The 26,289-nt window shown below is 44.2% G+C and overlaps 2 protein-coding genes across 2 annotated transcripts in view; both read right to left on the bottom strand.

The window, feature by feature from the left end:
* LOC143714435 (uncharacterized) overlaps positions 1–26,289 on the bottom strand; it is a 280,655-nt gene that overhangs the window by 12,014 nt on the left and 242,352 nt on the right. The window lies entirely within an intron of this gene.
* LOC143714361 (uncharacterized) lies at positions 1,513–25,677 on the bottom strand. Its single transcript, XM_077205478.1, has 4 exons — positions 25,362–25,677; positions 13,427–14,068; positions 10,794–11,116; positions 1,513–1,653 (listed from the first exon to the last, which is right to left on the bottom strand). The coding sequence occupies exons 1-4, from the start codon at positions 25,393–25,395 to the stop codon at positions 1,513–1,515; spliced, it is 1,140 nt and encodes a 379-aa protein (XP_077061593.1). The 5' UTR covers positions 25,396–25,677.

Raw genomic sequence — 26,289 nt, 5'->3', positions numbered from 1 at the left:
CTGGAGCATAGCCATGGTGTGAAGACTCGCACCAGCCCGACCCGCAGCCATATAAGCCCTGCCCACTAGCGCTGATGTGTCTCTACACGGCTTAGTGGGCAGCACCGGGGCTTTAAGGGATGATGCCGACTCAGGCGATAAATAATTCGCCAAAGGCTGTTCAACGCGCGGCATCATCCCATAACCGTTCTCTCGTGCCCCCATGATATTACTATAATTTATAATAGGGGGATTGGAGACACGAGAAGAGTGTGGTTTTTTCCACGATCTACACAACTCGTTGTGCAGATCGGGAAAGAACGGCAAGCCGCGGTGATGAGGTTGTTCCCTGTGCTGCAGGAAGCGCTCATCCAGTTTACTTTTAGACTGCGCTTCCTGCCTCTCTTGTGGCCAGCTGATATTTAAATGAGCCACCGCACGGGAAACAACCTCAACCAGCTCCTCATACGCGGGGACAAGGGGCGGCGAGTCGTCCCCGAAATCCCCGCCCTCGATGCTGAGCACGTCAACCTCCTCAGAGGCAGACAGCTCAAACATCGGATCCTCGACTCGCGCAGAAGAAGCCGCGGGGCGGGCTTCTGCGCGAGGCTCGAGGACATCAGAACTGCCCGATGAATCCCGAGAAGGTGCCTCAGCAGCCTCGAGATCCCCGGACAGATCTCTTTGCGAGCCCCATGAAGAGCGTCGCCGCGCCGCCTCAGCGGACGCGGGTCCCGCACCACGGGGCTCGCGAGGCTGACCATCTTTATCAAAGATAGCCAGCCGGGAACGCAGCACACGGATTGTCAACTTTTCACAATCCTCGCAAGCAGCCCCCTCGAGAGCTGCCTGCGCGTGCTGCATTCCCAAACAATGTGTGCACAGTTGGTGTGTGTCCCCGCCCGTGATGTAGCGAGGGCAAGGATGCACACACTTCCTGAAGCTCACACTCGCCATTTCACTCACTCAGTAACAGACAACAATAAATAAGACAAACAGTCACAGATAGCGCTTGCTGAAGAACAGAAAGCTGACATCTTATGTGTGCCGGCTGCTTTTATAGCTTCCGCCTATCTGCCGTCACACATTACGCCATGACGTTGCACCAATCAGAGATCGGCTCGGTTTCATTCATACTTCAGAGGCGCTACGCTGAGGGGCGTTCCCCCAAAGTGTCATTCGACGCAGTTGGAGTTCCCTCGAAAGGGAACTATGGCTATCTGAACATCTTTGCCAAGCGCAAAGATGTCATGCCTTTTTCCAGGGGAGGGTCATACCTTCTTTCACAATCATTTTGGAGGGTCATAGAAAAATGTATTACTGGCGAAGGGAGGATCAAGTCTTTTTTGACTACAGATCTCAAAACTCCTCCGGTGGCCCCTTAAATAAAAAACCAACAGTCCCTTAGTAATTGTTCTGACTTCATGAAGCCTCATGGTCTGAATGAAACAAACTGACTCGAACAAACTCTTTGAAATGTATATATGATACTATATCAAAGGTGAAACTGTTAAACAGTATAATGGTCTTTCTTCAGAATGAGAGTAGATGTGATCTCAGAGCGAAAGCCTGAGCCGCTTCTTTCCAGTGTGAACTCTCGTGATGCTTAAGAGTTGATTTTTTTTCTGAAACTACAACATGTGGTTTTTCTCCAGTGTGGCTTTTCATGTGACTCTTAAAGTGTGTATGTCAGGTTAAATTTGTAATTATGATTAACACAAAATATTTAGGGGAAATACACGTTTGACAAGTTGATGTAATGTTTTGCATGTTTTTCGATACCTAACGGCAGACTATCAGATGAAAAAGTTAGTTATTTTCAGTACTCACTTAAAACTGCTCCTCCCCCCAAACGAATCGCTTGACGTATTGTACGAGTGATAGAGCGAGAGAATTAGTGATTAAGACATTTATTTATTTAGTTAGTTAGTTATTTAAGTTAGGTAGAACACTAAAGTGCATATTGCCATATCATTATAAAGTAAATCATCTGTTGACTAGATGCTGTATTAGCAGAGGAAGAACAGAAGTATGTTTGCCGTCAAGTCTGAGAGGAATAACATTAGTAACGGCTCCCTCAAGCGATTAAAGCACTATGTGACAAAAACACACGCAGACCTGACCCAAATGTTTTATGTCGCAATTGTTACCATCTATTTGCATTAGTTTATATCCAGCTGGTCACTGTTATGCATTCATTTGCCAGCGAAGTTATATATTCAAAGCTAGTGACGTGATTGCTTTCTCAACATTGATATATGTTCGTGTTCATCCGACAGAAACATAAACAAATCAGAAACGCAATAGATTTCAGTTCTTTTTTATCACAATACATATTGTTATTTTTCGATTAGATAATCATCAAGTGTTCTAAAATTTAAACAAATAAAGTGAGACATTGTACATGTAATATAGGTCTACATTTATGTCATTGTATTGCTCTGGCCTTTGCAGATATTTAAATATGGCCATCTTCTTTAAGCATGAATCATGTGAAATGGTAACACTTTACAATAAGATTACAATTTTAGCATTAAATATGGTTAATAAATGTTGTAGAAGTATGATTCATTGTTAGTTTTTTAATTTCAACATTTACTTATACATTTTAAATTGAGTTTAATTTTTATTGTATCTGTTATTACCGTAATGTACTATGAACTAACAAGAATGATCAAGGTACAATTGTATTGCTCAAATATTCATACATGCAGTAAAAACGTATATTGCATAATGCATATAGTTCATGAAAGCTAGCTAACACATCCTTGTTAACAAATGGGACTTGCAAAGTGAAATTTACATAGGTTATGTTTCTAGGTGTTGTAAACCTTTTCCTTCTCAAGTGTAGGAAACTCAGAAGCGAGGGATATCTTTCACGCAGATTTCTTTATTGAGAACACGAGCTGTAGTCATTCCAATCTAGTCTAGTCTCAGACAGTATACAGTGTAGTTATATATACATTCCAAGAGGGAGGGATTTACATAAAGGGGGCGTGTAAATGAGTCAGCTCCGTTGCCGAGATTTCCTGATCTCATCAGCATAACAGTGTCATGTATAGATGGTGATCCAATCAGCCTGATTGTATCACCCATGCCTTCACATTATCATAGAGACAAAGGCACAGCTGTATCTTGAGCTTAATGGCCAGGAAGTGCATAAAGACAAAAGCTAATGTCAGACCCCTGAATTGCAGAAACTCTAAAGAAAATTATTTAAACATTTAAATATTACAGGTCAAATGTGTGTGTGTGTGTGTTTTTTTGTTTGTTTTTGGCTATAACCTATGTAGAGATTCAAAGAAGATTAAGTCAATGTACAACTTCTCATATTAATATATTCATATTTATATATTTATTTCATTTAGCATATTTCAGTGTTTTTCTTGGAATGTTATGTTTGTTTTTAATCCCAGTATCCATTTAAAAAAATATCGGTTAAATATCGGTTATCGGCATGTACGGTCAAACCTACATATCGGTATCGGTAAAATCCACTATCGGTCGACCTCTACCTTTGTTTTTGCATGATTTTCCAGCGCTGTTATTCCTTTATATTTAACTGAAATTTTGGCAGAACACAAAACACAGGTAGCGGAGAACGGGTCTACTTGGGTGGGCCTTACCCATTCAGAAAAGTTTTCTCTTTTCGCCCAGTCTGAGTTGTAGGTTGTATGTCATTTTTTCTTTGACACTGGTGGCTCATCCAATTTTGTTGTGTTATCCTCCTCGTCCGTCTCTCCCCCCATTTCACAAAACTGAGTAAAAGGAAAGTTTTAAAAAAGCTAGCTAGCAACTGAACTCACGCTGTTTCATCCTGGATGCGTGCGACCGACCGACAGCACAGGCGGTTGGCGATAGGCGATAAGTTGAGCTTTGTATTTCTGCTTCCAATCAAATAAAAGTAAACGCCTGGCATTGAACAATCCACTGTTTTACCCGTTTTTACCTGTTTACGGACACAGGATTGGATGTACACAACCATGAAGAAAACTAGTGCTGGGCGGTATACCGGTTCATACCGAAAACCGGTGTATATTTTCGTTATAATATTATTATTTTTTAATATACCGCCATACCGATGTATTTAATTACACAACATTCGGAACGAACGCTGCGCCGCGCGACACTTTTTCAGACGGACCCTTTACAATGTTGCACTTCTAAGCAGCGACTGTTATATGTTCTATGCAGTCTTTCTGTTCTATTTGCTTTGGCGGTCGCCAAAAAGCGGACGATTTGATGGGTTTTATTAGATTAAATACAACCCGACACTAAAAAACAGACCCGGCCTTTATTTACCCTAACCTGCGCAGCCTCACCAGGCGCGTAAAAGAGACAGGCGTCTATTTGGGACTCGGCTATTATTTGAAGTTTTACGAAGTTTAGAACGTGACATAGAAGAACTTGTGCCAAAAAGAGGAGCCGGGTCTGTTGTTTGGAGGATTTTTCTACTTTTTGTATTGGTTTTTATAAAAAAAAAAATTGTGAAATTTCAGTAAAAGTTCTGTATTTTTTTGACTGCAATTGTCTTTGCGTTCTGATTCCTCACTTCATTAGAATCATGACTGCCTCTTATTTGTAAACAACAGCATAGTTTTCTACGGCCATGCAAACCTGTATTACTAGTGTGGAATTATTCTACAATATTCACTAATGACAGTAAAATAGACCATCCTAAGTCAAATCGAACACCTGATTATGCATGAAAAAAAAAAACGTCATAAACCGGAAAATCGACATAATTTTTAAAAAAAACGTGATATACATTTTTGGTCAAACCGCTCAGCACTAAAGAAAACACAGTAACAGTAGAAGGAAACGGTTTAATTTGAAATCAGGAAATTCTACTTTAGAAGTACATTTTAACAAAAAAACATTTCCCGGGACAATTCGTGTCCCGGGAAAGAATATACATTTTCCGGGACTGTCGCTCAAAAAAGAGAACAATCCCTGGAAAACCGGGACGGGTGGCAACGCTACGTTACGCCCAAACCACACCTATGAGTAATGTAGCTACTTCTGACCAACCCATTTTAGATTTGCGTCAGGCGCAAGAGTCATTTATCCCGCCGTTATAATAGCAGCAGCGAGATCCGCCCACAAAGTTACTTGCGTTTCGGGTTTGATACTTGCGTTTCAGATCGTTAAAATACGACGATTGCGCCATTAACGTGAATCAAACAACTAAAGGCAAAGAGAAAAATACTCACAGCTCTTGAATGAATAACTTTAGATTTATTAAAGGTGCAGTGTGTGATTTTTAGCGGCATCTAGCGGTTCGGCTGCGAGTTGCACTAAGGGCTCAGCCCACTGCTCACCCCTCCCTTTCGAAGAAGCTACGGTGTCTAACATGGGACAAACATATCGTCGTCTGAGACAGCAGAGAATAGCCAGAGTAAGCCAAGAGTGTGTAACATTGTCACTGTTTCTGTACCACAGTCCATTATAAACCACACCATGGATAAAGTTTACAAAGACATAGTCAGGTGAGGATCAAGGGTCTTAATATATAATATAAAAATAGTAATTAGTTGATTGTCTCACGAACGTAACCAGCACATTTCCCCCCACATAGCAAACCCATACTTTTTCTAACAGGGTAGTAAAGGTTTAGCTGGCTAATATGAGCTGTTACTGTGGCTGAGCTGGTTAAAGCATAAAGCCTTGTTTAAACTCGACGCGTCCGCATGAGTCCAAAGGTGCGTGCGGCAAAAATTTCATGATTGTAACAGCGTGCGCGCCTCCGCATCCCCTAGACACCATTTACTACACACAATAGGCTTTTTTTCTCTGATTTTGAAAACTGTTCGCGATCGACTTAAAATGCTTCCAAGATCGACTTGTCGACCGCGATCGACGGGTTGGTGATTCCTGTAACTGTTTTACAGTCAATGACTAGAGTACTAATCAGCTGTCTCACGAACGTAACCAGCACATTTATCCCCACATAGCAAAGCCATAACACAGCGAGGGAGAAGGACTAAGTTACATGAAACAATCCAACTACATATTTTACACCACTGACAAGGGAAAAGTCACTACTCACGGTGTTTATGGCTAGCTTCTAGCTTTCTGCGGCTTCTCTTTCAAGGTAGTGACGAAACGCGCTCTGTAGCGCTGTGTGTTCGCGTTCGGCTACGGTAGAAACATGATGTCACAATATGTCGACCTTCATAGAAGGTTATGTAGATATAAATGTCTCATTCTAAGGTAATAAAAACATTACGGTTTATTAAGTAAGTTCTTTATACACCACTGAAAACATAGTTATGGATGTCATATTGCATTTCTGTTAATAGATACTCAATTTTTTTACACATTGCACCTTTAAGCAGTAATCTATCATAGTGAAAAGCGTGCAATGTTATTTTACATTTGATTACTTTAATAGTTTTTTTAATCTTTTGAAGGCCATAATACCTGAACAGTAATGTTAATAGACCTTCCTGAAATTAAACTGTTTTTCATTTGTATCCTTGTTTTATTGTATATGTATTGATTTTTTTTTTACCATTTGTTTGTACTTTGTTCTTATTGTATCTTATCTTATGTATTTACAAATAGAAATTTTATATTTGTTTTGTTCAAACATTGCTGTTTCTTTTACTATAGATATTAAGACATTTCAGAATATAAAGCAATATTAATTAAATGAATTAATAATTAATATAATATAATAATTGTAAATTTGTTTCTTTTTAAATAAAAAAAAAAAACATTGAGGCGTGATGTATAGAACTGATAAAAATACTGCTAAGTTGCCATGAAATCAAAATTGTAGTTTTGTCTTTTATTATAAAACGGTTTGTTCTGGTCCTTGATTCTGATTGGTTGAGCCATGTTCGAAGTTGTTGTAAAATTCCCGTAAACGTACAGCTGCCTTTATTACACAAGTATCGCTGCACCACTGAGTGTGTTGCTGCATCTGTTTTGTTGCATGGCAACCATTCCGCTATACATATTAATGACCAAAGAAACAGAAGGAACTAGAAACAGACCTGCACTCCCGCAGGATTCAACGCAACAGTGCAGCGCGAGACCAGATTTGGTGGCCGAGTGCGGACGCGGGCGGTAAGGTAACGTGGGTGCGGGTTGCAGAAGAATAAAGCGAATTGCGGGACTACCGCAAAATAGAAATATCTCAAATAAAACATCTAAAAACAAATAAATTGTTATTCATATGTTGCACAAAAGCAACATGAATAACTAAAACTACACTGAACAAATTATAAACCCAACACTTTTGTTTTTGTCGCCATTTTTCATGAGCTGAACTCAAAGATCTAAGACTTTTTGTATGTACACAAAAGGCCTATTTCTCTCAAATATTCTTCACAAATCTGTCTACATCTGTATTAGTGAGCACTTCTCCTTTGCCGAGATAATCCATCCACCTCACAGGTGTGGCATATCAAGATGCTGATTAGCCAGCATGATTATTGCACAGGCCAAAATAAAAGGCCACTGTAAAATGTGCAGTTTTATCACACAGCACAATGAGACAGATGTCGCAAGTTTTGAGGGAGCGTGTGATTGGCATGCTGACTGCAAGAATGTCCACCTGCCCGTGAATTGAATGTTCATTTCTCTACCATAAGCCGTCTCCAAAGGCGTTTCAGAGAAATTGGCAGTACATCCAACAGGCCTCACAACCGCAGACCACGTGTAACCACACCAGCCACCTTTGCAATAAGTATATATATAAGTATATAAATAAATATTCCAAGATTAACTGTTAGTGATATTATAACAAAGTGTAAGCAATTGGGAACAACAGCAACTCAGCCACGAAGTGGTAGGCCACATAAACTCACAGAGCGGGTCAGCGCATGCTGAGGCTCACAGTACGTAAAAGTCGCCAACTTTCTGCAGTCAATATCTACAGACCTTCAAACTTCGTGTGGCCTTCAGATTAGCTCAAGAACAGTATGTAGAGCTTCATGGAATAGGTTTCCATGGCCGAGAAGCTGCATCCAAGCCTTACATCACCAAGTGCAATGTAAAGCGTAGGATGCAGTGAAGCAGCCGCCACTGGACTCTAAAAGCAGTGGAGATGCGTTCTCTGGAGTGACGAATCACGCTTCTCTGTCTGACTGCATTGTGCCAAGTGTAAAGTTTGGTGGAGGGGGGATAATGTTGAGGGGTTGTTTTTCAGGGGTTGGGCTTGGCCCCTTAGTTCCAGTAAAAGGAACTCTTAATGTTTCAGCATACCAAGACAATTTGGACAATTGCATGCTCTTAACTTTGTGGGAACAGGTTATTGGGGGATGGCCCCTTACTGTTCCAACATGACTGCGCACCGGTGCACATAACAAGGTCCATAAAGACTAGGGGTTGCACGACTACTGATTTCTGCTAGTCGATTTCTTATCAAAACAATACTCGAGTTACTCAAGTGGTTCATGCTACTTTAAATGAATAGACATAAAATAGTTCTTATCAATAGATATGTATTAATTCATAGCCTAATGCAACAATTACATAAGTAAACTCTCAAAACATTTACATTTATTCATTTAGCAGACGCTTTTATCCAAAGCGACTTACAAATGAGAACAATAGAAGCAGTTAAACTAACAGTAGGACAACAATACGCAAGTGCTATAACCCCTCTCAGTTTAACTTTAGTGCATTTTTTTTTTATAGAATAGAAGAGAAGAGAAAGTGAAGAGAAAATGTTAGTACTACTGAATCAAGTGCTGCCGAAAAAGATACGTCTTCAGCAGTTTCTTGAAAGTGGCTACTGACTCAGAAGCTCTGGTTGAGTTAGGCAGATCATTCCACCAACAGGGAACAGTCATGGTAAAGGTCCGAGAAAGAGATTTTGTGCCTCTTTGAGATGGTACCACAAGACGACATTCGCTAGCAGAGCGCAAGTTTCTGGATGGCACGTAAGTCTGAAGTAATGAGTTTAGGTAAGAGGGAGCAGTGCCAGTGGTTGTTCTGTAGGCAAACGTCAGTGCCTTGAATTTAATGCGAGCGCCAACTGGCAACCAGTGCAATTTAGTGAGGAGAGGAGTGACGTGTGCTCTCTTTGGCTCATTAAAGACTACTCTAGCTGCAGCATTCTGGATCAATTGTAGAGGTTTGACAGAGCAAGCTGGAAGACCAGCCAGGAGAGCATTACAATAGTCCAGTCTGGATAAAACAAGTGCTTGGACAAGGAGTTGTGTAGCATGCTCTGTAAGGAAGGGCCTGATCCTCCTAATGTTGTGCAAGGCAAATCTGCAGGACCGGGCAGTTCTAGCAATGTGGTCTGTGAATTTCAACTGATCATCAATTACAACCCCAAGGTTCCTAGCTGACCTTGATGGCGTTATGGATGACGAGCCTAGCTGAATGGAGAAGTTGTGATGAAGTGTTGGGTTGGCCGGGACCACAAGTAGCTCTGTCTTCGGAAGGTTTAGTTGCAGGTGGTGGTCCTTCATCCAGCCAGAAATGTCTGTTAGGCAGGCTGAGATACGAGCAGCTACCGTTGGATCGTCAGGCTGGAATGAGAGGTAGAGTTGTGTGTCATCAGCATAGCAATGATAGGAAAAGCCATGTTTCTGAATCACAGATTCTAGTGATGTCATGTAGATGGAGAAGAGGAGTGGTCCAAGCACTGAGCCCTGAGGTACCCCAGTAGCTAGATGTTGGGTCTTAGATGCCACACCTCTCCATGACACCCTAAAGGACCTACCTGAGAGGTAAGACTCGAACCATTGGAGTGCAGTTCCCGAGATGCCCTTCATCTTTAGGATTGACAGGAGGATCTGGTGGTTAACTGTGTCAAAAGCAGCAGACAGATGCAGCAGGATGAGGACTGAGGATTTGGAAGCTGCTCTTGCCAGTCTCAGGGCTTCAATTACTGAGAGCAGGGCAGTCTCAGTTGAGTGTCCGCTCTTGAAACCAGACTGATTGTTGTCCAAGAGGTTCTTCTGTGTAAGAAAGGAGGAGATCTGGTTGAAAACAACTCGTTCAAGTGTTTTCGCGACAAATGGAAGAAGAGATACCGGTCTGTAACTTGTTAGGTATGCTGGATTTAGATTGGGTTTCTTAAGCAGTGGGGTTACTCGAGCCTGCTTAAAAGCTGTGGGAAAAGTACCAGTGTGAAGAGAGGTGTTTATGATGTGCGTGAGTGTGGGTACAACTGAGGAAGAAATGGCTTAAAGTAGATTAGTGGGGATTGGATCAAGCGGACAGGTAGTAGGGCGATTGGAAAGGAGGAGTTTAGAGACTTCCGCCTCTGAAAGTAGAGAGAAGGAGGGTAGAATGTGTGCGTTTGTTGGTAAAATGTGTGTGTCAGTTTGTGGATTGGTAAATTGGCCGCTGATGGTGGTTGTTTTTTCTATGAAGAATGTGGCAAAATCGTCAGCTGTTAGGGTTGATGAAGGAGGAGGAGGAGGAGGGTTAAGAAGAGAGGAGAAGGTTTTGAAAAGCATGCGAGAGTCAGAAGAATTGAAAATTTTGTTTTGATAGTAAGCCATTTTAGCAGTAGAGATATTAGCAGAGAAGGAAGAGAGGAGGGACTGATAAAGACCCAGGTCTGTTGGATCTTTCGATTTGCGCCACTTTCTCTCTGCACCCCTGAGTTTAGTACGATGTTCGCGGAGAATATCAGATAACCAGGGGGCAGAGGGTGTGGCGCGGGCTGGCCTGGAGGAAAGGGGACAGAAGTTGTCCAAGCAGGATGTTAAAGTGGAGAAAAGAGTATCAGTTGCACTGTTAGTATCTAGTGTTGAGAGCTGATCAGGTGGAGGAAGTGTGGATGAGAACAAAGAGGATAGGTGAGAGGGTGAAAGTGAGCGTAGGTTCTGCCGAAAGGTGACCTGTGGAGGAGTGTGTGTTGTGTTCTGAGGCAGGTTGAGGTTGGGAGTGAGGAGGAAGTGATCTGAGGTGTGCAGTGGAGTGACCAGTGTATTGTCCGTAGAGCAGTAGCGTGTGCAGATAAGGTCCAATTGGTTACCTGATTTGTGAGTAGCCACAGTAGATACGCGTTTGAGGTCAAATGATGCAAGCAGGGTGTGGAAATCGGCAGCCTGAGGTTTTTCTAGGTGGATGTTGAAATCTCCAAGAATTACAAGAGGAGTACCATCTTCAGGGAAAGATGAGAGTAGCACATCAAGCTCCTCTAAGAAACTGCCAAGTTGACCTGGGGGACGATATACAACTACAAAATGGATTTTAATAGGACTAGTGATGGTAATTGAATGTGATTCAAATGAGCTGTTGTCAAATAGAGGTGGTAAAGGATCAAGTTTCCAGTCATTTGAGATGAGCAGACCAGTACCACCACCCCTTCCGGTCAGACGGGGGGTGTGTGAGAAAGTGTAGTTAGTGGAGAGGGCAGCAGGTGTGACAGTGTCCTCTGGTCTGATCCAGGTCTCAGTCAGGGCCAATAGACTGAGACCTGAATGACTTGAAAAAGATGTAATGAAATCAGCTTTGTTAACAGCGGACTGGCAGTTCCAGAGACCAATAGGAAAAGAGAATAAAGTATTAGAAGACACCGGAAGGGTACGGAGATTGTTAGGATTGTACCGCCTCCGACGTGTGACATTTGATTTACGTATGTTAGTAATAGTAGGGATTTGAAAACACATAGTGTAAAGGAGCTCACAAACAGAAAGATCCAACGAAAAGTTGTAGAAGTGAAAGGAAACAACTGCAGATAAACAAGAAGAATTTAATACTCAAGTGCCTTGTCGTTGTCCTTGCTCGGTGGAGGTGCACAGGTAGAGTCGCTGGTCTTTACACTCATTGGTCTTCACACGATGAGGGCTTCACACGAGGGCAGCCGCGACCGCTGTCGCGGTGCACTAACCAGTTATATACACGCCTAATACCCCGTTAATGAATACAGCAGGCCACGCCCAACTATTAAGCCAGCGAAACTCAGTCACGACACTAAACACAAACACACACGCGTTTTTACCAGGGTAAACACAGTAACGAAGAGCCGCGCTAAAATCAAATGAGAAAGTAAACACTCACAGACTGATGTTCTCTCCTGTTGTTCTAATGCTTCTTCTAACAACTATTAGCAAATGCCTAGAATAAGTACTTTAACTGGCTTTGGCCACGCCCAACTATTTAGCCAGCGAAACTCAGTCACGACACTAAACACACACGCGTTTTTACCAGGGTAAACACAGTAACGAAGAGCCGCGCTAAAATCAATAATAAATCAAATTCTGCTTAGGGCCCCCAAAAGGCTCGGACCGGCTCTGTGTAAATTAAATGAAACCTGTTAATCACATTGATGTTTGTCAAGCTGTAGTGCAACTCAATTTTTGTGTTTTGTTTTCTATAGGCAGCAAAAATCTGGGATCTGCATCGGCCCTTCCAAGTCTGGAGTGTTTTTACAGTTTAATTAATTCAATTTTAATAAAAGTTTTTAAACTGACTTCTGAGTGTTGTCATAATTAATGTGACATCTAATAATCAGTAATATAACTGTGTGAAATGTTTTTTGCATTAAAGCCTTTATATTTCATTCTGTTTTTAAGCGTGTAACAGATTGTAGTTAGTTATGATATATTGGGTATATATGTGAATATAAAAACTACCGTAATCAATTATACTGCATAGTAACTTCACAGTATTTTAAAATACAGTGCAAAAACAAGAACTGTAATTAATTTTACAGTATAAATATACTGTAAGTTATTATACAGTATGCTGTGAACTCCTGTAGTCAGATTTACAGTAATTTTACCGTGGAATAAAATACTGAAGCTTGCTGGATATTTGTTGCCAGTAAGTTACTGTTGATTTTACGTTAAATTTTTTACAGTGTGTGTGATGTATTACCCACCTCGGTAGACACACTCCACTCGATAAAGTTGGCCGGCTCCGATAATAACAAATGCACATGAGCAGCGGTAGAAAGGGGGAGGAGGGGCCGCAAGTGCGTTTTTTTACGACATTGTTGTGAAATATACGCCTCACAGCTGTAAGGGGAGCTTGCTGACAAAACATGCGACAACAAAAGTGAAAATCAGCGAAGAAATAGCTAGAGTTGCCGAGTTCCCCTTTAACAGAGAACTATTGACAAGTGGATTGACTAATACAGAAAGTGATCACAAACACAGACTTTAACGACCACAAAAAGGAAAAAACCAAAGACTAATTTACTTTAAAGGGCCCATTTTTTATTTTTCATGCATGTAATGTAATTGTGTTTCATCTGTTATTTGCAAAGTATTGAGTAAACGTTACTGGTTACAACTTACCTGGCCTGATGATACTTCCTTTTATGGTTATGGGTACAGTTTATATCACTTATCTAGGAGATTTGGCTATAGAGTGATGTGTGTCTAACTTACACAGAAGAGACTTTGTTGCTCAGCACATGCAAATAAAATAAACTTACTGTTTAAGTGGTTTCTCCACTGTGTGGATCCTCATGTGTTGCTTCAGGTGAGTTTTAAAAGAGAAACTCTTCCCGCACTGATCACACGTGTTTTTTCTCTGCTGTGGATCCTCTCATGTCTTTTCACAGATGATGATCGACTGAATCTCTTGTCACAGTGTGAACACTTGTAAGGTTTTTCTCCAGTGTGAATTCTCTGGTGCTGTTTTAAATCCCTCCCTGTAACAAAAGTCTTCTCACACTCAAAGCACATGTACTCTTTTACACCAGTGTGAGTTTTCTGATGTGTATGTAAATGTTGCCGCTGTGAAAAACTCTTTCCACACACAGAACATGAATATGGTTTCTCCTTCGTATGAACTGTCAGGTGTCTCTTCAGGGCTGATGCACTAAAAAAAGTTTTGTCGCATTGATCACATGTGAACGGCTTCACTCCGGTGTGGATCATCATGTGAACATTAAGATTACCTTTGCTTGAGAATCTCTTTCCACACTGATCACATGAGAACGGCTTCTCTCCGGTGTGGATCCTAATGTGAATCTCAAGACGTTGTTTGCTTGTGAAACTGTTTCCACACTGAGTGCAGGTGAAAGATTTCTTGGCTCTTCTTTTCTTTAAAAATGTCTGTTTAGTCTTTGAGCGACTCAAAGGTTTTTCTCCAGGTTGGACATGATGTTCCTCCTCCACTTCACTCAGTTCTTCTCTCTCCTCGCTCTCTTCCATCAGGTCTGACACGGAAGAAAAAATTATTAAATGAATATTTCAGTACATCAACATAATTAAAAGAGAAATATAAAGTGAAAGGACATGAAAGTGAGCCCTGATGTAACAGTAGAAAGTATAAAACAGCTATAAAATATTATGATAATTTGATTCCTTTTTATAAATTCTTTAAAATTTCCATGAATGAGGAAAATGTAGATTTCCAATTATTATTTTTAAAATATTATAGGCACGAATCCCATGTTTAGCAAGAACTATGACACAATTATCTAACATGACATTAACACTCAAATATACAATACTGACATATTTTGACACCAACTTTGAGATTGATATTTTTTTTACTAAAAACTTTTAATTATTAATGCCCGTTCACACTAGACTTTTCCTTGCACTGACTTCCATTCATGCGCATGTGAAAGTGAGACACCAGAAACACAAGCTCAAGTGAATAACCCTGTGAGAAATAACACAAGCGTTAGGCATTTAAGTGGACTGGATTGTTTATTTTTAGTTATTAGTGGACTGGATTGTTTATTTTTAGTTATTAGTTATATGTTGAATTTATGTTTGTAAAAAAGCTTCCGCAGAATGTGACGTCATTTCACGACCGTTGCAGTGTCTGTAGAAATTTCACGTTCAATGTCTAGAGCGGCTTTAACTAGCGTTAAATTGACACATTTTATCAGCATTATCTGTGTCCTATATGTTTCACTCAACCCTGTTACTTCTGAAATGATTTTCCTCCCTTTTAAAAACAGAGCATTTCTTAAAACTGTGACACCCAGGAAGTGACATCATCTGGGCTCTTTCTACCACATGATGGGAAGACAAAAAAATAATCTTAAAGGGGTGATTGATTGCGATTTCACTTTTTTCATTTTAAATAGTGTGTAATGTTGCTGTTGGTGTATGAACAGTATCTGCAAAGTTGCTGCGCTGAAAGTTCAACGTAAGCAGAGATATCGTCTTTTAAAAATCAGGAAGTTTAATGCCTACAAAAACGACTCGAATGGGACTACAACGAGATACTCCCGGGTTTTATACGTAACTAACCCATAATCAACCCTCCCTCCGCAATATTCAAAAAAGGGGGCGTGGCCATATTTCTGCGTCTTTGTGGAAGAGGAAGAGTTATAGTGGAGAGCCATGCCGTCAAAAGTGTGTTATTTTCACCCAGCTGTCAGGTCTTCTGTGTTCGGGCTTCCTACGGACGCTGTAGTTCGTCAACAATGGCTACAATTTATGCTTGATTATGTTCCCGAAAATTACAATCGTAATTTAGCTCTCTGTGCTGCGCATTTTACGGAAGACAGCTTCCAGAATCTCCACGAATTCAATACCGGATTCAACAAGAAACTGTTACTAAAGCATGAAGCAGTTCCAACTTTAAAACCAGAGGCAGCAGTTGTTGGGCCACAACCTGTAAGTAAGACTTAATCATTTTAAATGTATTTGCATGTATAATTTCAGACGTAATGTTTTAGTTTTATCAAGGACATAAACAAATGCCAGCGCTGGCTTTAGTAGCCACTTAGTTATGCTATTTCGTGTGTTTATGACAAACGCGTACAAACATTTTGGACCTGAATTTGTAATTATGTACTAATTTTGTAAATGTATTTTCCATGTATACTTTATGACACAATTTTTCGATTTGATCAACAACGTAAACCAATGCCAACGCTGTTTGTTTATAGTAGCCAGTTAACGGTAGTTCGATGGTATTTTGTGTGTACAAGACAAACGTGTACACCTAATGAAAACGATACACTGAGTAAACTAAGTTTTGTGAATAGATAAACGGTTGTTCATTATATCGATAAAACAATAACTTTAAAAAACGGTATTACTCTGTCATTTATTCAGTTATATTAAATAACTGAAAACCGTAAAAAAAAGAGAAAACCGTAACTCAAAAGCTAACAAGCAGCAGTAGCATTTTCAAGTAACACCGTATCGAAATTCTTATATAATAATAGTAGCCTAGAATAGAAAAGAATAGAATAGAATTATAATAATAAAAAAATGTAACATTCAGAAACGTTTTGTAAGAGCCTTGTTTGTGAAGGTTCTGCTTGACTCTCTTCATTGCGGCTTCCTGGGTCTGATTCTGGCTCAAGCTGATACGCAGTATTGACACCATTATTTACATTAAACTGGAGCACATGCAGCTTTCGCCCGTAAAGGTAATGGGCGTGAAGTTTCCGGACTACGTGCACTACGCAGTTTAGCCAATTACAACACACCGGCCCAACTAACCAATCTGAACCCATTGCCTGTTTCAGAGGGAGTGGTTTCATAGAATCAGGAAGTCAACCGGTCGTTCAAATGACAGAGGAGAAAGCGGCTTACATCAAAGGTGAAATTTATGAAAAATAAGGCTTTAAAAAAAAAAACCATGAAGACATGTTATATTGCACCCCATAAACGCAATCATGCAAAGAAAAAAAGCAGTAAACCACCCCTTTAATCCATTTATTCATCAACCCTGTTACCAAAGTTACTGTAATACGAATATCTATAACTGTGAATAACTTGTATGATATTTAACAAATACAACTTTATCAGTAACTTGGTGTTTACTGATTATTCCTAAAAACGTCTTGGTTACATATGTAACCCTCGTTCCCTGAGTAGGGAACGGAGACGTTACGTCGGATGACGACGAATGGGGGTTTCGCCTAGAAAGCCAATCATCTTCGTGTATTATAAAACGAGCCAATGGTGATGAAATGCCATGGGTCTGCGGAATTTGCATAGCGTAAGTCCGCCCCACCTCGTGGGTATAAAAGGAGGACGCTCGGCAACATGCAGATATGTCTTCGCTGAGGAGCCGAGACTGAACTCAGGCGTCTACCCAGCGGTACAGCGGAAGTGGCAGGGAGACGTAACGTCTCAGTTCCCTACTCAGGGAACGAGGGTTACATATGTAACCGAGACGTTCCCTTTCGTAGTCACTCCGAGTTACGTCGGATGACGACGAATGGGTGTCCCCGTGAAATCATGCCACCTTCACAGCTGTCTTCCAGTGCCCTGCGAAAGTCTGATCCCCCTGTCGTGATACTGGCACGGACGAAGGAGTCCTACTCAACACAGGAATACCAAGGTACACTGGGAAGCATATCTCAGAGGAGATATGCCGCAGCATGCCTACCCGTAGGGAGGACTTAAGAAACACATATGGCCGGAGGGCTACATATGGAGGAACACTGGAGTGACCAGGCCGAGGGGTGGCAACTTTCAACTCCAGGAGGGCAAGGTGGCTTGCCAAGGGAAAGAGACATGCTCAAGGAGGCTTACAGTGGAAATACACATGTGGGGGTTACTCAGGGAGGAACCATGCACACGGAGGCACCTAGCCGACGCCCAGGCAATAGACACTGGCGCCAGCGTCAACAGTGCTGGAGGAACTCAGGGCTTCAGAGAGGAAGGCTCACCTGAGGAATAATCGCACGTATCCAGTCCGTGGAGTGGAATGGCGAGCAAGCGAAGACACCTGAGCGGGTCCAGTACTAGCTAACTGAAGCGAGTACACGAGAGGACACAGGCTCCACTCGGAGATTATAGAATCTGGCGAATGTGTTGGGTGTCGCCCTGCCTGCAGCTCTACAAATGTCTGCCAGCGAGGCGCCATGCGCTAGAGCCCAAGAGGAAGCCACACTCCGGGTGGAGTGGGCTGTCACACCAAGGGGGCACTGTCGGCCTTGCTGTTGGTTAGCCAAAGCAATGGCGTCCACTATCCAGTGAGACAACCTCTGCTTTGAGAGAGCCTTTCCCTTCAGTCTCCCACCATAACAGACAAAGAGTTGGTCTGAGGTCCTGAAACACTGCGTTCTGTCTACGTAAGCACGGAGAGCGCTTACTGGACAGAGCAGTGCCAAGGCTGGGTCTGCCTCCTCCCGGGGCAGCGCTTGCAGGTTCACCACCTGGTCCCGGAAGGGAATGGTGGGAACCTTGGGCACATATCCAGGCCGGGGTCTCAGGATCACGTGAGAGTGACCGGGCCCGAATTCCAGGCACGCTTCGTCAACGGAGAATGCGTGCAGGTCCCCTACCCTCTTGATAGAGGCCAAAGCAACCAGGAGCGCTGTCTTCATAGACAGGAACTTAAGCTCAGCTGAATGCAGAGGCTCAAAGGGAGCCCTCTGCAGGGCATTTAAGACCACTGAGAGGTCCCAAGAGGGAACGAGAGGAGGGCGAGGAGGATTCAGTCTCCTCGCTCCTCTCAGGAACCTGACGATCAAGTCGTGCTTCCCCAGAGACTTACCTTGAACTGCTTCGTGATATGCGGCGATAGCGGCCACATACACCTTCAGGGTGGAGGGAGACAGCCTTCGCTCCAACCCATCTTGCAGGAAGGAAAGCACGACAGAGATCGAGCATCTTCTGGGGTCTTCTCGACGAGAAGAGCACCAGTTGACGAAGAGGTTCCACTTCAACGCATAGACATGTCTCGTGGACGATGCTCTAGCAGAAGTGATGGTAGCCGCCACCGCTGGTGGCAGGGTACTCAAACCTGCCTCGTCCCGTCCAGGAGCCACACGTGGAGCCTCCAGAGATCGGGTCGAGGGTGCCAAAGGGTGCCCCGTCTCTGAGAAAGGAGATCCTTCCTCAGAGGAATTGGCCAAGGAGGTGCTGTCGCGAGGAGTACCAGTTCGGAGAACCAGGTCCGGGTGGGCCAATACGGCGAAACCAGAATGAGTTGCTCCTCGTCCTCCTTGATCTTGCACAAGGTCTGTGCGAGAAGGCTCACTGGGGGAAACGCATATTTGCGTAGGCCCCGCGGCCAGCTGTGCGCCAGTGCATCCGTGCCGAGGGAGCCCTCGGTCAGGGAATAGAACAGGGCGCAATGGGTCGAGTCGTGAGAGGCAAACAGATCTACCTGTGCATCCCCGAACTGGTCCCAAATCAGCTGAACCGTCTGGGGATGGAGTCGCCATTCGCCGGAGATGGGCCGAAACCGTGACAGCTCGTCGGCTGCAAAGTTCCGACCCCCCGGAATGTAGATAGCACGAAGGGATCTCAGGTGCTTCTGACTCCATAAGAGGAGGTGGCGTGCAAGTTGCGACATACGGCGGGAGCGTAGACCACCCTGACAGTTGATGTACGCTACAGTCGCGGTATTGTCTGAACGGACTAGTACGTGTTGACCCCTGAGCAACGTGAGGAAACGGTGCAGGGCAAGGCGTACTGCCAGCAACTCGAGGCAATTGACATGCAAAAGTCGCTGGGGTCCTGTCCAGGAGCCCGCGGCAGCATGTCCGTTGCACATGGCGCCCCAACCCGTGGAAGAGGCATCCGTGGAGACAACAACATGCCTGGAAACTCGTTCTAGGGGAACTATGGCCCGTAGAAAGCTGAGGTTCCTCCACGGAGTGAAGGACTGACGGCAGGTCGGAGTCACTGGAACTCGGAAACGTGCCATGATGCCATGCCCACCTCGGGACTCGATCGCGAAGCCACAGCTGAAGCGGTCTCATATGAAGCAATCCGAGCGGCGCTGCCGCGGCTGTAGATGCCATATGCCCCAGGAGCCTCTGAAACAATTTCAGTGGGACCGCACTCTTGCCATCGAACTGTCGAAGACAAGTCAGCAGCGAGTGTGCGCGCTCGCTCGTAAGCTGCGCGGACATGGCGACCGAGTCGATCTCCATACCGAGAAAAGAGATCCTCTGCACGGGGCAGAGTTTGCTCTTCTCCCAGTTGACCCGAAGGCCCAGACGAGCTAGGTGCCGGAGCACAAGATCCCTGTGTTCGCAAACCTGGTCTCGAGAGTGAGCTAGGATCAGCCAGTCGTCAAGATAGTTCAGGATGCGAACCCTGTGTTCCCGGAGGGGAACAAGGGCAGCCTCGACGACCTTCGTGAAGACGCGAGGAGACAGGGCTAACCCGAAGGGGAGAACCGCGTACTGGTATGCCTGCCCCTCGAAAGCAAACCATAGGAACGGTATGTGTCGAGGTAAGATGGAGACATGAAAGTAGGCGTCCTTCAGGTCCATCGCTGCAAACCAATCCCGTGGCCGCACACATTCGAAGATGCGTTTGGCCGTGAGCATCTTGAACGGCAGCCTGTGAAGGGAGCGGTTCAAGGCGCGTAGATCCAGGATCGGCCGTAACCCACCAGACTTCTTGGGGACAATGAAGTACGGGCTGTAAAACCCTGACTTCATCTCGGCTGGAGGGACAGTCTCGATTGCACCCTTCGCCAGCAGGGTGGCAACCTCCGCTCTCATGATAGGGGCATTGCCACCGACCATAGTGAAGCGAACTCCCCTGAAGCGGGGAGGAGACTGTGCGAACTGAATCGCATAGCCGAGCCTGATAGTTCGGGCGACCCAGCGAGAAAGGCTGGCAAGCTCCAACCAAGCTGTCAGATACTGAACCAGCGGGGTCATACGAACCACAGGCGTCCCCCCGGAGGGGCAGCGAAGCGGAGTGACCGGCCCAGGCGAGGGTGGCAAAGCGGCCCGGTGCGGGGGCGTGGTCATGCTCCGCGTCCTGACAGAGGAGACCAGGGAAGGACCAGCGTTCCACGGGGGTCTGCTCTGCCAGGGGTCTGGCGATAGAGGGGGATGAGAGTGGTGAGGTCCGGAGACGGCACACACTGTTGTCCGCACCCTCCAGGACAGAGGGGGACGGGAGTGGCGAGGCCCGGAGGCGGCACACACTGCGGTCCGAGAACTCTGTGACAGAGGGGGATGAGAGCGGCGAGGCCCGGGGGCGTCGCGCACTGTCAACCGGCTCTGTGTGCTCAGTGATGGGTGTATTGGTTCTTTCTTTGACCATAATAGGGTACTGCCCACCCGTGGGTGGGCAGCGGGAGAACAAAAGATTCTCCCCCGGCCCTCCGCCGGGGGAAGGAGGGGGCCTGCAACCGACACCATCACTGAGCAGCCCGTCTCAGGAGCGCCGCTTAGCCTGGCGTTTAGCGGGGCGCGGGACTGGAGAGGGCTGTGGCGCCTTCCTGCGGCCTCCTCCACGACGCGGCCCGGGTGAAGGCTGCTGCTGGGGCCGTGCGGGAGGGGAGGGAGCCACAGGAGGGCGCCCTCGGCGGCAAGCAGTCTGAGGTGTCTGTACCGACGGCTGGGTGGAGGCAGCAGCAGGCCGTCGGGGCAAAATATGTTTAATCGCCTCAGACTGCTTCTGTGCGGTTGAGAACTGCTGGGCAAAGTCCTCAACCGCTCCGCCGAAGAGGCCGGCCTGGGATATGGGGGCGTCGAGCAGATGGGTTCGCTCGGCGTCCCGCATATCAGCCAGGTTCAGCCACAGGTGACGCTCCTGGACCACAGAGGTGGCCATCACCTGACCCAGGGAGCGTGAGGCCACTTTCGTCGCTCGGAGAGCGAGGTCAGTGGCGGCACGCAGCTCATTGAAGAGCCCTGGGTCAGTCCCCGCCTCGTGCATATCTCTGAGCAGCTGGGCCTGGTAGACCTGCAAGGTGCTCATCGCATGCAGAGCGGCAGCCGCCTGTCCTGCAGCTCTGTGAGACCTCGCCACTAGGGTGGACGAAAATCTACATGCCTTGGACGGGTGCTTAGGATTACCACGAGATGAAGCACTCTGAGGACATAGTTGCATGGCAACAGAGCGTTCAACCGGTGGAATCCCAGTGTACCCATGGGCGGCCGCCCCATCGAGGGGAGGAAAGGCGGAGAAAGCTGACGAACGTACACGGGAGGTCAAGGGAGCCTTCCATGATTTCGTCAACTCCTCATGCACCTCCGGGAAGAATGGCATTGGGGCACCCAAAAACCAATCATCCAACCGCGAGCGCTCAGGGTAGGGCGGAGGGTTCCACTCAAGCCCGATGCTCGCGGGCGGCCCGGGAGAGCATGGCCGTCATCTCGGGATCTGATACGGGCAACGCTGGAGCTCCAGAAGGAGGCAACGCAGCCGCATCGTCACTTCCCGATGACTCTTGCCCGCCTTGTGATGCCGGAATCGACATCGAGTCTTCCTCTGGAGCGCCGAATGAAACACGCGGGGCATCGAAGGATGAACCTGGTAGAATGACCACAGCACTCGCGGGTTTTAACACTGTAGAGGGGGGCGTGGTCCGAGGACGCATCGTCGGATTGTCCCACACCGTCACCCTCAAGTCACCCTGTCCACCAGCCGAAGTACAGCCTCTCGTGGAGGATGTAGATCGGGGTGTGGATGAGGGGACTCTCTCTCGAATGAGATCATTGAGTCTAGACCTCAGTGTTGCGATGGTCATGTTCCAACAGAAGGAACATGAGTCATCCACAAGCGCTGCTTTAGCGTGTTCTAAGCCCAAACACGCAAAGCAGCGATTGTGCCCATCAAAGGAAGACAGGAAACGAGAAGCTCTTGGCTCCGAAGCGAAAACATATCTGCATGTTGCCGAGCGTCCTCCTTTTTTACCCACGAGGTGGGGCGGAGTTACGCTATGCAAATTCCGCAGACCCATGGCATTTCATCGCCATTGGCTCGTTTTATAATACACGAAGATGATTGGCTTTCTAGGCGAAACCCCCATTCGTCGTCATCCGACGTAACTCGGAGTGACTACGAAAGGGAACTTATAATTTCGTAAGCTATGTTGAAAATGACAAATTCTGGAAACGTTGTTGCAAATTGGGAACCAGATATAAAATAAATGTAAAATAAAACAGTTAAACTAGTATTTAGTTTGATCTGATGTTGACAATCAATATAAAAATGTCTCAAATCTCCCTTTACTGACCATTTTGTTGAAAAACACCAGAACATTCTGTACCATTTCATAGTTTAACTGTTTATCTAATTGTGATGAAGTGCTTGAAGGTTTCTAACATGAATGTTCTCCAGCATCAATGTAAAGACTCAGGGGTGGATCTAATCCGTGGGGGATTTGCATATCATAATTAATAATTGGTAATTAATAATTATTCATACATGTTTGGATTAGATCAGTCTTACATGTTAATACATCTCCTGTTAAGGGATGATATGTCATTTTACCTGCATGCATGCGTATCCTTGCAATTAACCACAAGTTGATTGTAATTAATTACACGGACCACGTCCTGCGAAACAGGCAAAATTAATTAGCTCAATTGTCCGAATAATATTTGTGGGGATCCACAATATCATCCAACTTTATAGGATTTCAGGAAAAGCAATTCTGTGGCCACAAGAATTGGGTTTCCTGCCCTATAAACAAATACTCTTTAAAGTATCTTTAATTTGTAAGCTTGTAGCTAAAGGTCTTTCTCTTAAGGGACTTGAAAATGAGCAAAGAGCCAGTAAACAATCAACATGAATATAATGAATTTAATACGGCAGAACTACTTATGTATTTACTACGGTTACATGGGATATATGTATTTACAAACATAATAAACAAACAAAACATGATAAGGCATCGATGAACGAGAAATGCATAGAGTGTGGACAATGGAAACACGTGTGAGAGGGGAAGGGAGAGAGAGAGAGAGAGAGAGAGAGCATTGGCAACATTCACCCTGACAGTCCCCTGCCTGTGACAACACGAAAACATCATCTTAATGCTTCTTAGAATCTCTATAAAGAGATATACTTAAGTTTCTGGGTGTCTCTGTGTCGCGGCATTCCTGCGCGTGCGTGAGCGGAGTCCTTTAGGAAGCGTCACTGGGTGCTGTTCACGCCAAGCGCGTGTTGAACGGAGGTTCAAGTCTTTGGGGTAACATTACCGAAGGAAAATAGTTCGGCTAAGTTCGTTTCACTTTGTGGAAGTGAACAGAGTCGACTACGGAAAACAAAACTTTGACTAACAAAGAAAAGAAATAAAGATCTCTACGGGGAAATCACGCGGAGTTAACGTCACATCTTCGCATGGCTGGTGAAGACGCGTGTGTGCGTCTCTCGTCACGTGGTCACGTGCGCGTGTTTCTCCTTCAAAGCGAGCGCGCGCTCGTTTAAAGGTCCCTTGTAGATGGATTTGCTGAAGAGATATGTCACGCGGTGTTCTTTTCACACGTCGATTGGAATTAAACACGGAGACTTATCTAAGACTGAAAAACACAAACTAGACTAGAAACAAATAAAAGAGAGGCGAAGAGCTCGCCCGGAGGCGAGACGTTACATTATGACACGAGGACAAGAGAAGTAAGAGGAGGATAAACTGGTATTCAGTCCTCCATACCTGACGTTTCCGCCTTCTTTTGGAAGAGGGTCCAATCAAGAGCTGTCCCTTTGGAGGGAGATTTTATGACCCTTTGTGTTATAACCAGGCATTTAAATCTCTAGTTTCATTGGGTGTTTAAGAGAAGAATCTTCACAATTCTTATAATACTAATGTGTCACAAAGTTTAGCAAAATGTAATGTCAATTAACAAATGGGGAATGAAGATTGGAGTTTATTGAGACCAAACTTGCCACAAATGAATTTGGTTAAACACTAGTTGGCAAAGTTTAAAACATTATCGCATTAGAGTTGTCGAGAAACATAGACCAAACCACAAAAAGGCAACTCATGAAATAGGGAACTTAGATACATTGTTCATACAATTCTCAAGTGGATATATAATAGCATATATATATATATATATATGAATACAGGATTCATTTCTCCTCCTTGGTTAGAATTCAGAGAGAGCCACAGTTCTGTGAACATTCCTTTGGGTCGTAAACGCTGTTATCTAAGAACACCAGTGATGTTAGTTTTGGTCTCTTTTCACTCCAAAGATAGAAAACACAGTAAACTATATTTTACTGGATATTACTATACGTATTCTGATTGATCACACCGAAAGCATTCTAGAGGTGCCCAGAACTATGTGTACAAGTTATGGGAATAGACAGTTATATTTAAAATGCATAATGAAGGTATTTATAATTCACTTTAAGCTACGATAAAATCATAGTCATTCCAATGTGACATGGGCAAATGGACACACATAAAAACACATCGAATATATCTGGTTAAATGTCTAAAAAGAGAAGTTTCTTTCTCTTTAGAATCACCTTCTTTGAGACATTCTAGTCAGTCATAAAAATGTCTCGTAACTGGACACCACGCTCTGTCCTGAGCGGGCTTCACTTGTGGGGGATGTGTGTGTGTGTGTGTGTGTGTGTGTGTGTGTGTGTGTGTGTGTGTGTGTGTGTGTGTGTGTGTGTGTGTGTGTGTGTGTGTGTGTGTGTGTGTGTGTGTGTGTGTGTGTGTGTGTGTGTGTGTGTGTGTGTGTATGTTAATTTACATCCAGGCATTTTGGGCCTGAAGGCTTTGGGATTTTAGCTAGGATGTATTTAGTTATTCAGATTCACCCCTCGCCCAGTCCTTACATCATGAATGAATGAAGAATAAACACTAACCTCTTTGTTCTTCAGGATCTTCAGTGTGTTTCATTCTGCAGGTTCTGGATCACTCGTGTTCTCACTGTCCTCTTTAATAAACTCAGTCTTTGCAGATTTCAGCTCTTCCTGATGCTCTGATGCTCGTCTTCACTTGTAGCTGATGGGAATTTACAGCATTTATTGGAGAATTACAGTGGGAGGAGCTTCACTGATGATGTGATTGCAGTGGGAGGAGCTTCACTGACGATGTGCTTGCAGTGGGAGGAGCTTCACTGACGATGTGCTTGCAGTGGGAGGAGCTTCACTGATGATGTGCTTGCAGTGTGGGAGGAGCTGATCCGCCCAAAATCAAAAATATATAAATTACTGAGTTTGTTTTTATACACTTCTAAGTATTTATGTCTGTCTATCTATTCCTCATACAGTAACTGATGCCAATTCATGAATTATTTTTAATGCTAATACTAAAATTAATCTGCTTCTTCATTAAAATACAGGCATCTAGAAATAAAGAAAATACTATGAATAATTTAAATTCTTCCAAATGTAATGGTAAGAAAAACAGTTAAAGGCATAAAGACAGAAATAAACGTACATAGTAGCCGACAAATCCCCAATGAAATGAGCTTTAAGCGTCAATTTACAGGAGATCTGAAGACATCAGCTTAATAAATGAGGTGAAAACAGAAACTATTGTCATGAAATAAACAGAGGTGTCAAATCCAGGGTCAGAAAGTAAAATTCCTGCCATTTTTTTATTCCACCCATGAACTCACACAGCAATTAACAATCAAATGTGTTAAAGTTAATGAGCTAATTAAATGATTAATTGAGTGATGATTGAGCATTATTGAAGACACCTGATGATAACAAGCAGAATCACTGATGGAGAAAATCTCCATTTTTAGTCACCATTAGGGAGATCAGTGTTTGTTTTAGTTGGGCA

Source organism: Siphateles boraxobius, unplaced genomic scaffold (assembly GCF_051911475.1).
Source record: "Siphateles boraxobius isolate OS27281-9 unplaced genomic scaffold, OSU_SipBor_1 54, whole genome shotgun sequence".
Taxonomy (NCBI): domain Eukaryota; kingdom Metazoa; phylum Chordata; class Actinopteri; order Cypriniformes; family Leuciscidae; genus Siphateles; species Siphateles boraxobius.
Note: the sequence above shows the minus strand (reverse complement) of the source record. Positions and strands in the feature narration are given on the sequence as shown.

Coding starts and splice junctions, on each gene's coding strand:
- LOC143714361 (XM_077205478.1), bottom strand. CDS start 25,395: ATGAAACACACTGAAGATCCTGAAGAACAAAGAG. Junction 11,117..13,426: donor CCACAGCAGAGAAAAAACAC/GTGTGATCAGTG, acceptor ATCGTCCCCCAG/GTCAACTTGGCAGTTTCTTA. Junction 1,654..10,793: donor CAACACACACTCCTCCACAG/GTCACCTTTCGG, acceptor ACACACTTTAAG/AGTCACATGAAAAGCCACAC.